Below are 14507 nucleotides of genomic sequence, written 5' to 3'. Positions count from 1 at the left end.
GCTCAATCTAGATTTTTGACTTTCCAGAACACTTCCTCACCACCAGTTTTTCAAGAGCTAGAAAAATTTAATCTATCCTTGATACTCTGGTTGAATATTGCACATTTCTCTAAATATCACAACTGACTACCATATTTCTGAACATTTAAGACACTGCAGGTTGTAAGAGACACCAACATTTTGATAAATAAGTGAATAAATTCATAACAAAATTTTAACAGTAGTCTGTTGAGGTGCATAAATTGGTCATTCCAGCTTCGCATTGCTTTAAAATTTTTCTCATCTTGTGGGTCTCTCCTTTTCTTAGGTCCTATAAAACACTTAGTTGTTTTTTGCAAGAAAAATTAGATTGTAATAATTTATCCAAAATGTATTAAAAACTCATACATCTCAACATTAAAACCCCCTACAAAAATCCAATTAAACTATGCATAGACACTTCTCTAAAGGGGACAAACTGATGGCCAATAGACATATGAAAAGATGTCTAATGTCACTAATCATCAGAGAAATGCAAATTAAAAGTGCAATGAGATATCACCTTAGACCTGTCAGAATAACTGTCTATCATCAACAAATTCAGAAATGACAAGTGTTGGTGAGGATGTGGAAAAAAGCGAACCCTCGTGCACTTTTGGTGGGAATGCAGACTGCTATAGTCACTATGGTAAATTGTATGGAGGTTTCTCAAAAAATTAAAAATGGAACTGCCTTATGACCCAGTAATTTCACTTTTGGGTATATATCTAAAGAAACCCAAAACACTAATTCGAAAGAATATATGCATCACTATGTTCGTTGCTGTGTTATTTACAATAGCTAAGATATGGAATTAACCCAAGTGCTCATCAATAGGTGAGTGTTTAAAAAAGTGCTGGTACATATTATACAATGAAATATTACTCGATCATAAAAAAAGAATGAGATCTTACCATTTGCAACAGCATAGATGAACCTAGAAGGTATTATGCTCAGTAAAATAAGTCAGTCAGAGAAAGACAAGTAACATATAATTTCACTTATAGGTAGCTAAAGAACAAAATAAATGAATAAAATTGAAAAAGGGTCAGTGGATAGAGCATTGGCCTTGCAGACTGAAGGGTCCAGATTTGATTCTGGTCAAGGACACATGTTCAGGTTGTGAGCTTGATCCCCAGTAGGGGGTGTGCAGGAGGCAGCCAATCAATGATTCTCTCATCATTGATGTTTCTATCTCTGTCCCTCTCCCTTCCTCTCTGAAATCAATAAAAATATATTAAAAAAAGAAAAAGAGACAGATACAGAGAGCAAAGTGATAGTGGCCGGAGGGGAGGTGTTTTGAGTGACTGGGTTAAAAAGGTGAAGGCATTAAGAAGTACAAATCAGTAGTTACAAAATCATCACGGGAATGTAGAGAACAGCATAGGGAATATAGTCAATAATCTATACTAATAAAAGGGTAATATGCTAATTAGACCGGATAGACCAGCCGTCTTCCGGACAAAGCCATGGTGGCAGGGGCCGAGGCAGAGGCGGTTAGAGGCAATCAGGTCAGCAGGGGAGAGCAGTTAGGGGTGATCAGGCTGGCAGGAGAGAGTGGTTAGGGGCGATCAGGCCAGCAGGGGAGAGCCATTAGGGGCAATCAGGCCATCAGGAGAGCACAGTTAGAGGCATCAGGCAGGCAAGCAGAGGGGTTAGGAGTGATCAGGCAGGCAGGCAGGTGAGCGATTAGGAGCCAGCAGTCCCGGATTGCAAGAGGGATGTCCGACTGCCGGTTTAGGCCTGAACCCTGCGGGATCAGGCCTAAACTGGCAGTTGGATATCCCCTGAGGGGTCTTGGATTGGAGAGGGTGCAGGTAGGGCTGAGGGACCCCCACCCTCCGTGCATGAATTTCGTGCACCGGGCCTCTAGTATTGTAATAACTATGTATGGTGCCTAGTGAATACTGGAAATAAAGTAAATTATTGTCTAACCTCTATGCTGTACATCTGAAACTAATACTAACTAATATTGAATGTAAATTCTAATTGAAAAATATTATTTAAATTGAAAGAAATGCTGTACTTGAGGTTCAAAAAAATCAACTGAGATTCAAAATATGATTAAATATTCTCTAGTACTTACTTTGTACCAATCACAAGGGTTAATATTTCACACATGTCTTTTCAACCTTCACAACAACCTTTGGGTCATGAATTATCTTTCAGATGAAGACATTAGGCTTAGAGAAGTTAAGTAACTTGCCTATGGCTATACAATTAGTTAAGTAACAGAGGAGGGCGTTTGCAAAGGGTTTTGTCTCTAAAGCTCAGGAACTTGAAGTACTGCAGGAATGTAGGTGTACTGAACTTATACAGATATTTACAAATGTAGGGCATCTTTCCACTAGAAGAATTTCAGACGCTTAGCACTCAGAATGAAAATTTCAAGGTTATGTTTACAGTGATCTCCCCACATCTTTAACCTCACCCTCCCTCATACAGCTGATAGCCTTTATTGCCATGTGGTCAGAAGGACATGCTACAGTTTCCCCTCTATTCCTCAGTTTCCTCCGTTGCAAACTCAGTATTACGGGCAATTTGAGATGAATACTTCTTTGTTATGGGATCTGTTCTGGGCATTGTAGAATGTTTAGCAGCATTCCTGGCTTCTACCTGCAAGGTGCCAATAGCTCCTCTCTCCAACCCCTAACAGTGAAAACCAAAAATGTCTTGAGACTCTTCCAAATGTCCTCTTGGGGGATCAAATTGCCCAGGACAGGAAATGAATAATGCTACCAGTCATTTTTCTATGACTTAGAGCCTAAGTTATGGATTATTAGCTTCCAAAAGACTATTAGCATCATTCTTAATTTAATTTGCTAGTGCACACAGATCCAGTGGATGCTCTTTCCCCCTCTTACTAGAATGTCTGTGATGCTGAAGGTACACAATGAATATTACATCGGTGACAACTAATTGCACCTGGGCCTGTAGTTTTGATTGTCCATGTGGCAGGGAAAAGACCCAGAAGACACATTACTGGGTGATCCTGTGACTTTGCACAGATGATTAGAATCACACCAAGAGTGCATAAAAGCATCCATTTTCAAAGTTTAAAGTATAGTGTTAACAAATGTTGGGAACTGAATCAAATAGGCTCTCTCCTAATTGTGTGCATCAAAATCCAGGTGAGCCCTAGCTGGTTTGGCTCAGTGGATAGAGCGTCGGCCTGCGGAATGAAGGTCTCGGGTTAGATTCCAGTCAAGGGCATTTGCCCGGGTTGTGGGCTCCATCCCGGTGCAGGAGGCAGCTGATCAATGATTCTCTCTCATCACCGATGTTTCTGTCTCTCTCTCCCTCCCTCTCCCTTCCTTTCTGAAATCAATACAAATAGATAAAAAAAAGAATAGACCTGGATGCAAATGTTGATTGTGTGGATGCTCATGCTCCTGGATTCAGTTCCTCACAAGCAGAGTGATGCGGCAAAGACAAGCATCTCTTGGGGCACCTAGTCGTGAGTGTGTCAACATAGCAGGTACTAAATGAATCCCAAGGCCCTGTGCCACTGCTTGCTGTCTGCTAGGCCGCTTGGTCACTAGGCTTTATAATGTTCACAGTGACCATTAGCTAGATGTGCATCCTTAAATGCTGTCCTGAATTTACAAAGATGACTTTCTAATAGGAATGTGTGGAACAGTTTTCTGGTGTGACCAGCCAGGCACAAGGCATACTTTGTGCCTACTTTAGAGCTGGTTTGGGAATTACAAAGGAAGTGCTGAGCCTATGAAAAGCTTGGAGAAATGAAGGATGATACAAAAATGTTGTTTACCAGAACACTGCTTGACTGTAAGCCCTACTGATGCCAGTCAATAAACCAGATACTATTCAGAGCACAAAACCATTTCAAAATGGAAGTTGTATTAACTTAAGAGTCAAGTGGACCTGAGCAGCCTGTTTTTTGACAAGGGCAGAATTGCTCCAAAGTTTACCACTTCCTTTCACACTTTCACAGACACTTTTTTCTCAGCTTGATTATCCCCAATTCATTCTTCACACATATTCATTCTATTCTATGTACAGAAGCAGGCTAAAACTATGGGTTAATGACAAGAAGTGAATTCCAGCAAAACTGGATTTGCAAGAATAGATGGACCTTTCCAACTTATTTCTTAAATATCTTAAAAATGTATTTTTCAACCCAGATTTTTTAGGGAAAAGTATTACTGGATTTTGAACCTTTAAGAATAAACATAGCAAAATATAGCTGTCCAACTATTAATCAAGCATCTCTACATTTCATTTAGCGTTTAGAATATTAATAAATTTGCAATGTTATTACATGAATAATACTAATTCTGTTTTATCTCTCCTAGCAAAAACTCTTTGGCTATTTAAATAGTGGTACACATTGTCCTAGCTAGTGTGGCTCAGTTGGTTGAATGTTGTTTCGTGGGTTCAATTCCCATGCAGGCAGGGCACATGCCCAGGTTTTGGGCTTGACCCCAGCCAATGGATGTCTCTCTCTCTCATCAATAAAAACATATTTTAAAAAAAATAAATAATTGCCAAGCCCTGGAGACCAAACCCACTACAGAATGCATTAGGGCTTTTTCCAGTATCTGTACAGTACTGTCATGGCACCTGGCTTATGTCTTTATTTTAAAAGTCCTGTCATACATTACGAGTTGGTAGCTTTCTTTTTGCATTACATCAACTAGTCCTGTGACTCATATGGAGTAGCATTCAAAAAACATTTGTTAACTTGGAATGCCAAATTATTTTCATGCTGCAAACCCATTCTGCGTGGTCCATGTATTAAGCCAAACAGTTCTGTGTATTAGAACTGTTTTTGAGAAACACACTCCTTCCGGTATGCTGAAGCCTTATGTCTCATGTAGCCAAGCCAGAGGCCAAGGCAACAGGCTTCATTCTAACCTCTTCTAATAGTTTACTTAAAAAACATTAGTTGCAAATAAGACTGGCTTTTAAAACTTCTTTGTCAATAAAAGTGTAGTTTTGAATAAAAAATGTAAAACATTTGCTAGCTGTGGATAAAAAGTTTGTGTTAATCTTTTTATTATTATTATTTGCTCTATTTCTATCTCCCTTTCCTTTTCCAACTGTTAAATAAATATTTTAGGTTTAATTTTTTTTTTTTTTTTTTTTTTGAGAGGAAGGGAGGAGAGGTAGAAACATCAATGATCAGAGAGAATCATTGATCGGCTGCCTCCTTCATGTCCCCTACTGGGGATTGAGCCTGCAACCTGGGCATGTGCCCTGACGGGAATCAAACTGTGACCTCTTGGTTCATAGGTCGATGCTCACCCAGTGAAGCACACCGGCCGGGCTAATAGTTTAGGTTTAATTTCGTGCAGAGGTGTACTGTCATTAGTGGTAGTCACATGGTTGTCTCTCATAAAATCCAACTATAGGATACATATAGGCATTGAGAACCACGTGGAATACATACGTACACACACACACACACACACACACACACACACACACACACATATATATATATACATAGTCTAACAGTTCTGTCCTCCCATGAACGGCCAAACCAGTTATTAAGTATTCCAGATGTATAGTTTCAATTCTGATGATCAGTTAGGCCAAGTCAGATAGGACTTATTGTAAAATTCTGCTCTGGTCTTCAATCTGTGGAGACCCACCCTTGGTTATGTCAGAGAAATGGGACAATTGTCCTAATTAAAACAGAAATTAGCATAACTTTTGCACTAATGAATAATGAAAACCAAACAATGGATATTGATACAGTATTGCTGTAATTAGTTAATATTCTACTTTTATTTTTCTTTACTCAATTATAATATTCTGCGCAAGATGACAATCTTGTTTTTGACCTACACTAAACACTTAAACAATTTCCAAAGTTTAGACTTTTGCACTGACATTCTGTAACTTTTGCACATTAAAGAGAGGAAGGCAAATGGACAATTGTGGCTATAACTGCAAGTGAAACTCTAAACTTATTAAACCTTTGAATTTTGACCTATATGCTCAAAGTTAATAAATTACATCAAACCCCTCAACTGGCTATCAGATACCTCAGAGCACTGTGCCAAAGAGCACATTCACTTTTCTGACATCATCAGTGTCTTAACTTACATAGCCTGGAGGCAAGCAGTCCCAAGACACACTGTTGGTTGGAGAAGGAAGTTGTGCAAAAGTTCGGTTGGGAGTACCTGCACTAAGTTTTCATTTTCTTTTTTCAGACAATCCCCAGAGCATGCTCCAACAAGGCAGAAATTTGGTAGGGCCTTAAATAACATCTCCTCAAAACACAGAAATGAATGTTTTAAGTAACATTCAAGCTGTCACTCTTAAATGAATCTCAATATAGAGAATGTATAGGTTTCCAAAAAAATAAAAATGCAAGAAGCCAGAAAAATATAGTTAAGATTTCCATACATGTTTAGCAGTCAACTGATGTTTGTTGAATCCTTTTACTCTGAACCTACCACAATATCAAAATAATGAGCATGGTTTTAAACTCATGGTATTTATGAATTTTCATGAATTTAGAAATTAAGAACTTGAGGTGTTATTCCCATCTCAGTGCGATGACTTTGCAAAATTTAAAAATTCCCTTTAACACACTGAAGAGCACCAGCTGTTTTTAATCTGTTAAGACATAAAAATTTAATTTTCTGTATTCTGAAAATGAATTCCATACTGGTTTTTAGATAAATTCAACATTTAATAGGTTGGAAGCTTATTGAGGAATACAATTTTCCTACTTATCTTTAAATAATTTTCATCAGGACTTCATAGATACTTAACACAAAACCCTTTTCTCACTATGTTCTACATTCAAAGTAGTCAATGATGCTTTACATCCGACTCCATAAAAAAAAATTTAAAAAGGAAAATTAGCAATTCCTCCGTCAGTTCTTAAACTGCATGTAATCAACCACTAGTGGAACAATTACAAATGCAAATTCCTAGTTCAGCTGGATGGCTCAGTTGGTTTGAGCGACGTCCCATATACCAAAATGGTTGCGGGTTTGATCCCCACCCAGTACAGCTGTGTACAGGTGGCAACTGATAGATGTTTCTGTCTGAAAATCAATAAACAGATCCTCAGTTAGGATTTTAAAAATGCCCATACCTAGGCAACACTATCAGACTATCAAGAGACTGATTCAGTGAAGGGTTCTTACTCTTCTCCTTCAATAAACACCCAGTGGGCTCTGCTGCCATTTGTCTAAAGAACATTGAAAACTGCTTATGCAGTGTAAAAATCTTACTTCTTTACCAAAGTTCTATCAGTACATATGGCAGTTTTTGATGAATAAAGCTAATTAATCAAAATTTTTGTGCTTTACAAACCTTGCAAACTACCCAATGACAGTGAATAAGCCACCCTGCCCAATTTTACAACATTCTTCTTCCTCCTAGACCATTTTAAGGGTTAAATTTTAAGAGTATTAGAATTGCAACATTTAGTATCCTGAAGTTGAAACTTAAGGGTAAATAATTTCTAAATTATTGTAACCTTCTGTTTTTGGAGTAAGTTTTGAGGACATTGAAAGTCCTTACAGCTATGTGTTGGTTTAGGAGACTATATAATTCCTTGAAAGCCAGTTAAAAACAAAACATAAGACAACCGGTACTAAGACCTCTTAACCAGAGGAGGAGCTTTAGAACAGGAAACGAGAGATTAAATAATAATAACAGGTAAATCATTTCCTAGACTTCCGGAGATTCTTGGCAGCAAAAGGTTGTGCCTTTGAAAGAAAAAAATCATCCGCCACAAAGTGACTGATTAATCAAGTGACTTGTAACAAATAAAAAACGCCTGTATTTGTGTCATGATGGGCTTGTAGCAGCTTGCTGTGTTTGCTCCCAAAAGACAACTGCAAACACAGACTTATTGTCACGCTGAATCTTTTTCTCAGAGTAAAACTTAACAATTTTCTGGATAATTTGATTAAATAAGACAGGGCCCTCTCACATTATCCTGTTTGAGCTTGAATTATTAGGCCAATATAGGATGACATTTCATGATACCCTTTACCTGAATCAAAACAAGCTATGTTTTCCATGTCTTTCCTAACATAATATATTTGGTATCATGGCGATAAAACAAATCTTGAGTCTAAAACCAAACAGACTGAAAAAAAAAAAAAAACAACAAAAAACATAGCCATGATTAGCTGAAGTAAAAAAAAACATTTTGGCCTCACTTGCAAGCATTTCTATGTGTATTCTGCATGCCTGACAGAGGATATTCAATAAATGTTTATTGAACTAAATTCCTTTCTCTGGTCTTGAATTAGCTTCATGGCATTTGTTCTTAATACTGGATATCAAAAAAAGTCTAATTGTTAATCTTTTAGAGAGTCTCCTAAATGAATCAGTTTAAGATTTAAACAATAATCACCTTGCAAAAACAAAGGCAAGCCAGCAAATCTACCAAAGCAGATGGAAGGACAAGAGCAATGATAGAGCCAGATAAGTTCCCATGATTAATATAGATAAGTGTGTCAAATGCTCAGTTATTTCTCTCCCGATTGCTAGAATTATCTCTGAAAATCATCAAATCTCCACAATACTTTAAAGCAGTAACCACAGATAAAAATAATCTTATAGATAAGTGAAACTATTTCACTAAAATGCTAGCTTTAACATAGAATGTGGCTTGGTTTCTTTCACTTTGAAAAAAATGGGGAGGGGAGAAATAAGACAAGAGTTCTGTTTAATTTCAAACGTTAATATATTTTCTATTTTATATTGAACATTTGCACCTGTAACCCCTCATTTGCAGCAACTATCACATCCTCATAAAAGGGGCAAAATTTGTAAGATGCTTCTTAAAATAAATATTCTTTTTTATAAAATAATAAAACTTCAAATAAATATTCTTTACACTAAACAATATGTTGAAAAAATTAGAAAATAAAGGTTGAATTTTACTGTAACTGTACAATATACATGAAGTCCAAAGGGAAATCAGAGTCTTACAATAAAGGCTTTCTGTAAGGCAAAATACAATCTAAAAACATACTGATTGATTCACATTCTTCCGAATGTACAACATATTAGTATAATATTTTGTGACTGTGCCAAATAGCATGGCACAACTTGTTTTTCACAGTTGCAAATATTATTGTATATACAAAAATATAGCACATTATCTCTGAAGAAAACAATGGAAAAAAAGTCATTTGCTAATTTACAAATTTTGCAAGGACTATTCACAAACAAAAAATTTTGCCTAGGAGTGTCTGTTGCTTTAGCTTATGCAACATGTGAGTCGTCAGGTTCTGTATCCCCATACCTTGAGTTCTAACAAGCATATCAGTTAAAATGGCACACGGACAAAAGCATTTCACTGCAAACAGCAAAGAATATCCCAACCCTCTATTAACAGTGCCAAGATTATAACTGTTTAGTTGGTTGCATATGTGTGTTAAAAGGAGAAAAAAAAAGGAACAATCCTATTACTGTAATATTCCTGATTAATAATGCTATGTTGGTTTTTCAAAGTTCCTGGGTGGGACAGTGGGAACTTTGCAGCAAACTGTGTTTGAGTTTTTACACCGGCATCCAGGCCTATTAACCCGATCATAACACCCCTGGCACAACTTAAGGCAACCCTTGGCTGGAAGGTAACACCATAAACAAGGCAAAAAGAGAGACATGACACCCATTGCCGACCAACGTGTACAACAGTGAGACTGGCTGCAAGAGCACGGGTTGTCAGCACAGTTGTCCTCGTCATCATTAGAACAGTGATAGAAGAGACCTTTCACACAGCACACACAAGTCCCATAGTCAATCACATTCTGGGCGGAGCAAAGACACTGCTTGTCGCAGATCCAGTCTGACGGCAGAGGCCTTGGATAGGTGCATTCCTTACACTTGCACTTGCCACAGTCCTCACACCTGTAGGCATGCAGGCCCAAATCTTCCTTGCTCAGCGGCTTAAGCTCACCTGGCTTGAGCTCAGATTTGGGCTGCACCCGGATTATCCCATCGGCAACTGGCCCAGAGGAGAAGGATGGTCCCAACAGTCTCTGTTCAGAGGAGCTGCTGCTGGTACTTGTCCTTGTACTGCTCCGAGACCCCGAGCTGACCGTGCTGATAGACCTGGACAGAGGTGCTCGTGCAGAAGAATGGACCTGCGGGTGCTGGAGCCTGGGAGGCTGGCGGTGCTCGGGCAGACCGTGGAGTCTCTCGTGTTTGTGCTGAGCAGAGGGGCGAGGAGCAGGCTTGAGGCCAGGTCTCGGGACAACAGTAGGCCCCTCTGTGTACTCATTGGTGTTTCGTATAGCTCTGATCTGATCCAGGGACAGCACGTGTACCTGCTGGATGAGGGCTTCTCTAGGGTCAGGCTCCCCACGCTGTCTCCCACTGTTACGGGGTGCCTGCAGCAAGGGCTGTGACCCACTGCCACTCTGAGCTCTGGCCTCCATCAGGTCTTGGAAGTGTGGTCACTCCAGCAGGCTTAGAACACATCTGAATTCCTGCAGAAACCAAGAGGAAAGAGTACGTTTACACTCCAGGATACTTCCTACTCTCCACCCACCTGAGTTAACTCTTCACTTCCCACTTCCTCTAGAGAAGCAGGATTTGTATCTGAGTGGCTGTGGGGATTATTAGAATAGCCATGTGATCAATGCCCGCACCAAAATGTAAAATTTTGGCTGGATACTGACAATTCTTTAATCTTGTGATGTGTAGTGACACAAAGCTGACTTTGTTTCAATCACTTAAGTATCAATTCCTTCTTCAAATAAACATAAAATTTGCAAGGTCTAGGTTCCCTGTAAAAATTGCAGGGAATTAGAACATAACCATTGCAACTGACATTTTCAAAAGTTGAACACCTTTTCCAAATTTGGAAAGGTTTAAGATTATCATGGTCATTTGTCTTTAGCGTCAATAAACACAGCCTAGAAATTCTTACTTTAAGTCTGTTTTTACATCATATACCTTAAACTATTATTTAGCTACTATTTTGTAACTTGATAAAATCCCTGTATGATGAATATGGCATGCAAAAAGTAAATATTCCTCCCCCAAAGAATAGTTATAAATTTTACAATCATGCAATACACAGTAGGCACAAAGTTTTAGAATTAAAAACAAATCGATTCAAATCCTGATAGGTGCCCAGGAACACAATCAAGCAAACACACAAACAACAAGACAGGAATTTATTTTCAATTTCTCAACTTCAGAGTATATTTTACAGCCTGATTGCCTAGAACTTAAATTCTGTAGCTGTTACCCTGTTTTAGAAATAAATTATGCCAAAATCTTAAATGCTTTGCCCGCTTCTAAAAATAAAAATAAAAAATATACTTGAGAACATAAATCGGTTGGTGATAACAGGAAGTGTTTTAAAAATTCAAGTGTCACACCTCAAATCTATCATTCTGACAAGTCATCGCTTTAATTACAATCTCTTTATAAAAACTAACATCCCCTTTACCACTAAGTCTACAATGAATAAAAACGGGCAAAAGTAGACTTTTATCCAACCTCTGATTTTTAGAAATGAGACACAGGCAGGTGACACACGCCTCCCAATCCCGCAAAGGCAGAGCTGGAAACCGGATCTCACTTCCAACAGAAAGGGAGACAAGACAACCTTGCTCTAGCTTTCTCTGTGTTTATCGGCTCCATCAGCGCTCCAACACCGTCCCCAGCAGGTGGGACAAAGTCGGGGCCCCGAGGGACTCGGTCTCCGGGCGGATCCACGTAGCCCGGAGGGCAGGCTGGCCCCCCTGCGTACAATCGCCACAGCGAAAGGCAGGCGGGGGGCGGGCGCCTCTGAAGGGTGTGCTGTGAAAACTCCGGAGCACACTTCCTCAACCCTCCCTTTGCAGCTGAACTGCCCCCAGCCCAGAGAACTGCCTCCCAGATCCAAACGCAGCCACTCCACCCCCAGGCAGAGGTCACGTAGCCCCCCGCAGGGCGTTCCCGCAAAGGCCCTGGAACATCCGGCACGGGCTCCAGCCCCGACGCCGGGAGGACGAAAAGCCCTGCCTTAGACACACAGCCGCGACACGGAGGTCTAACCCACGCACAGAGGGCGACTCCATCAAGGGGCACCGCCTGCAATGTGCACACACCTATATTTCTGAAAGTTAACGAGAAATTACTTTTTAAAGAAAGGACATGTTCCAAGGCTCCACTGCACGTCGGGCATGCAGGACCCATACCTCTGGGCTGGGAACTTTCCGCGCAGATTTGCTTGCAGTGGAAAGAAGCATCTTTGGGGGAGAGATTTTTTTTTTTTTTAAATATAAGTTATTTCTGCCGACCCCTGGCCTGTTTCGCATCCACCCCCCCCCTCCCGCCCCGCAGTCCCCTCACTCCTAGTCCCGCTTTTAAGTTACTTTGCAATCCCCATTAAGAAGTGCCTGATCAGATTAAGGATTAGGGGGGAAAGTACTTCAGCACAAGGGTGGGGCAAACCGACACAGAAACCACTTTGTAAAAACGCACAAGATTCCAAATTAAAAAAAACAGCAGTGACAACAAAAAAGTAGATCAGCCAATCCAAGGGAAAAAGAAAACTAGCCTCTTTTGCCACCTATTTTCAGGTAATGGAAAACGATCGCGACCGCTTGATGACTTTCTTCCTGTGTTGGGTCAGCCCAATCTTCAAAAAAAAAAAGCATGACCCAGGCCGACCGCGAAGAACGGAAAAAAGAGAAAGCTGCACTTCCGAACCGCAGCGACCGGCGCCAGGCAGGGCGACGCTCCCACCCGCGCCGGGCTCTGTCCACACGGGACAGAGGCGGGGGCTCCCCCTCCCGCCCCCTCTCCTTTTTTCACTCGCGGGGTCTCGCTGCCCCCGTGAGGCGAGAGACTCGCGTGCCCTCGGTCCCGCGAGCACCCCAGCCTCGGGACAGCCTCTTCCAGGACTCGCCCTCCCCCAGAGGTACAGGTTAGAAATGCGGGCGCGTGCAACGGCGACCTGGAAAACACAGTGTTTCTCTCCCTTTGCTACTCTCAGCGCCGAATTCGGGACCAATGCACGGCTGGGAGCCGACTCTAGGCGAGCCTCCGCCACCCCAACCCCCCAGAGTGCGGGCGCGTGGGATCGGGGACTCTGCACCCAGCGCACTGCAGCCTCCGCCCAGGCAGGCCGAGCCCCCGGCCAGGCAGACCCGCGGGCAGCTCTCAGGATCTCCGCGGGGAACCTGGGAGTTAGAGAATGGGAGGCCACAGGAGAGAAACCCCACTCCCGACCCGGCTGCACCTACTCCATGTTGCCCATAACGCGCCGGCCCCGGCGCCAGGAGGGGGGAAGAGCCGAACGCGACTCACCGTGATCGCGGCTTTGCACCAACCCCTCTCCGTTGGATTCTCTTCTTCCAGCGATGTGCAAATAATTCCAGCCCCGATGCAAACTTTCCCCCCTTCTTTCCAAACTCTGCTTCAGTCCAACTTCGGAGGAATAGGCGGGAGTTAAAAAGGAGAGGAAAATCCGGAGCCAAGTCCCCAGCCGATTAACACTCTGAGGTTTAGGGCTGGAGGCGACCCCCCCTTTCCAGAAGCGCACGCGGAGTATTTCCTCGTTTTTCTCAATGAACTGGAGGCCGAAGCGCTAACAGCGAGTCTCTTCTCCTGGCAGATGAGCGAATGAGAAAAGAAAACGGCCTTACAGAGAACCTAAGGCCAGATGGCCAAGTCGTGAGGCTGCCGCCGCGTCCGAGCGGAGGCGGCGCGGGGCCGCGGGCCGGGCCGGGCGGGCGCGGGGGCCTGGGCGCTGCGCGCTCCGCCGGCCCCTCTCCTCCGCTCGCGCTGCGGCGCGCAGCTCTCTGTCGTGCAGACTGGGCGTTGTGGAGGCGCGGCGGCGAGGCCGAGGCGGGGGCGGTGGGTGCGGAGGAGGAGAAGGCGGAGGAGGAGGAGGGTCTGGGGCCCGGCCGGGGGGGCTCGCGGTTGGCCTGCGCCCTCGCCTTTCCGGAGGAGGCAGGGAGCTCTGCGGCGGCCGCGGCAGCAGTAAGTGGCGTCATGTGGATCCGAGGCGGAACAGAGCAGTTGTTGTCCCAGAGGATATATCGCATCCGGTCCCAGCTCATTGGCTCCGCAGGGCTACATTCACTCACACTCCAGCGCCTGCCAGCGCCTGCCAGCGCTCGGAGCCGCAGGAGGCATTCAAAAGGGCAACCGCGCCGCCCTGCGAGTCCCCAGGCAGGTCCTGCCGCCTGGGCGCCGTCACGCGGGGCGCCCGCGGGGCCGGCTGGGCACCTCAGGGTCAGTTTATCTAGTTTCAAGGAAACACTGACCCTAAGATTTCCCCAGAGGCCATGAGGACGAGCCATAGGCTCGGTCTGACTTATGGAACTCCCCCCCCCCCCCGCCCCGCCGCTACTAGGAAAAGGAATAAACATTTAAAACTAATTCGGGCCACTCAATGTTAGCATTTAAAACAAGTTGCAGGTTTTGAGACTATTTCAGAATCCATTTCAAACCCACCTCCCCTTTTCTGATCCCCCTCGAGGGGGCGACGGGGAGAGAAGAAGGGGGAAGGGAAGGGGAGCGGGAAGTGAGGTGGG

General features: G+C 42.9%; 1 protein-coding gene across 1 annotated transcript; it reads right to left on the bottom strand.

The window, feature by feature from the left end:
- Nucleotides 1-8688: 8688 nt before the first annotated feature.
- SPRY2 (sprouty RTK signaling antagonist 2) lies at nt 8689-13982 on the bottom strand. The gene is made up of 2 exons (XM_080660731.1): nt 13276-13982; nt 8689-10457 (listed from the first exon to the last, which is right to left on the bottom strand). The coding sequence occupies exon 2, from the start codon at nt 10404-10406 to the stop codon at nt 9459-9461; it is 948 nt and encodes a 315-aa protein (XP_080516857.1). The 5' UTR covers nt 10407-10457; nt 13276-13982; the 3' UTR covers nt 8689-9458.
- Nucleotides 13983-14507: the final 525 nt, after the last annotated feature.

The sequence above is a fragment of the Plecotus auritus genome, assembly GCF_963455305.1.
Source record: "Plecotus auritus genome assembly, chromosome: 3".
In the NCBI taxonomy this organism is placed as follows: Eukaryota; Metazoa; Chordata; class Mammalia; order Chiroptera; family Vespertilionidae; genus Plecotus; species Plecotus auritus.
The sequence above is the reverse complement of the archived record's forward strand: the minus strand, read 5'-3'. Positions and strand labels throughout refer to the sequence as shown.

Coding starts and splice junctions, on each gene's coding strand:
- SPRY2 (XM_080660731.1), bottom strand. CDS start 10,406: ATGGAGGCCAGAGCTCAGAGTGGCAGTGGGTCACAGCCCTTGCTGCAG.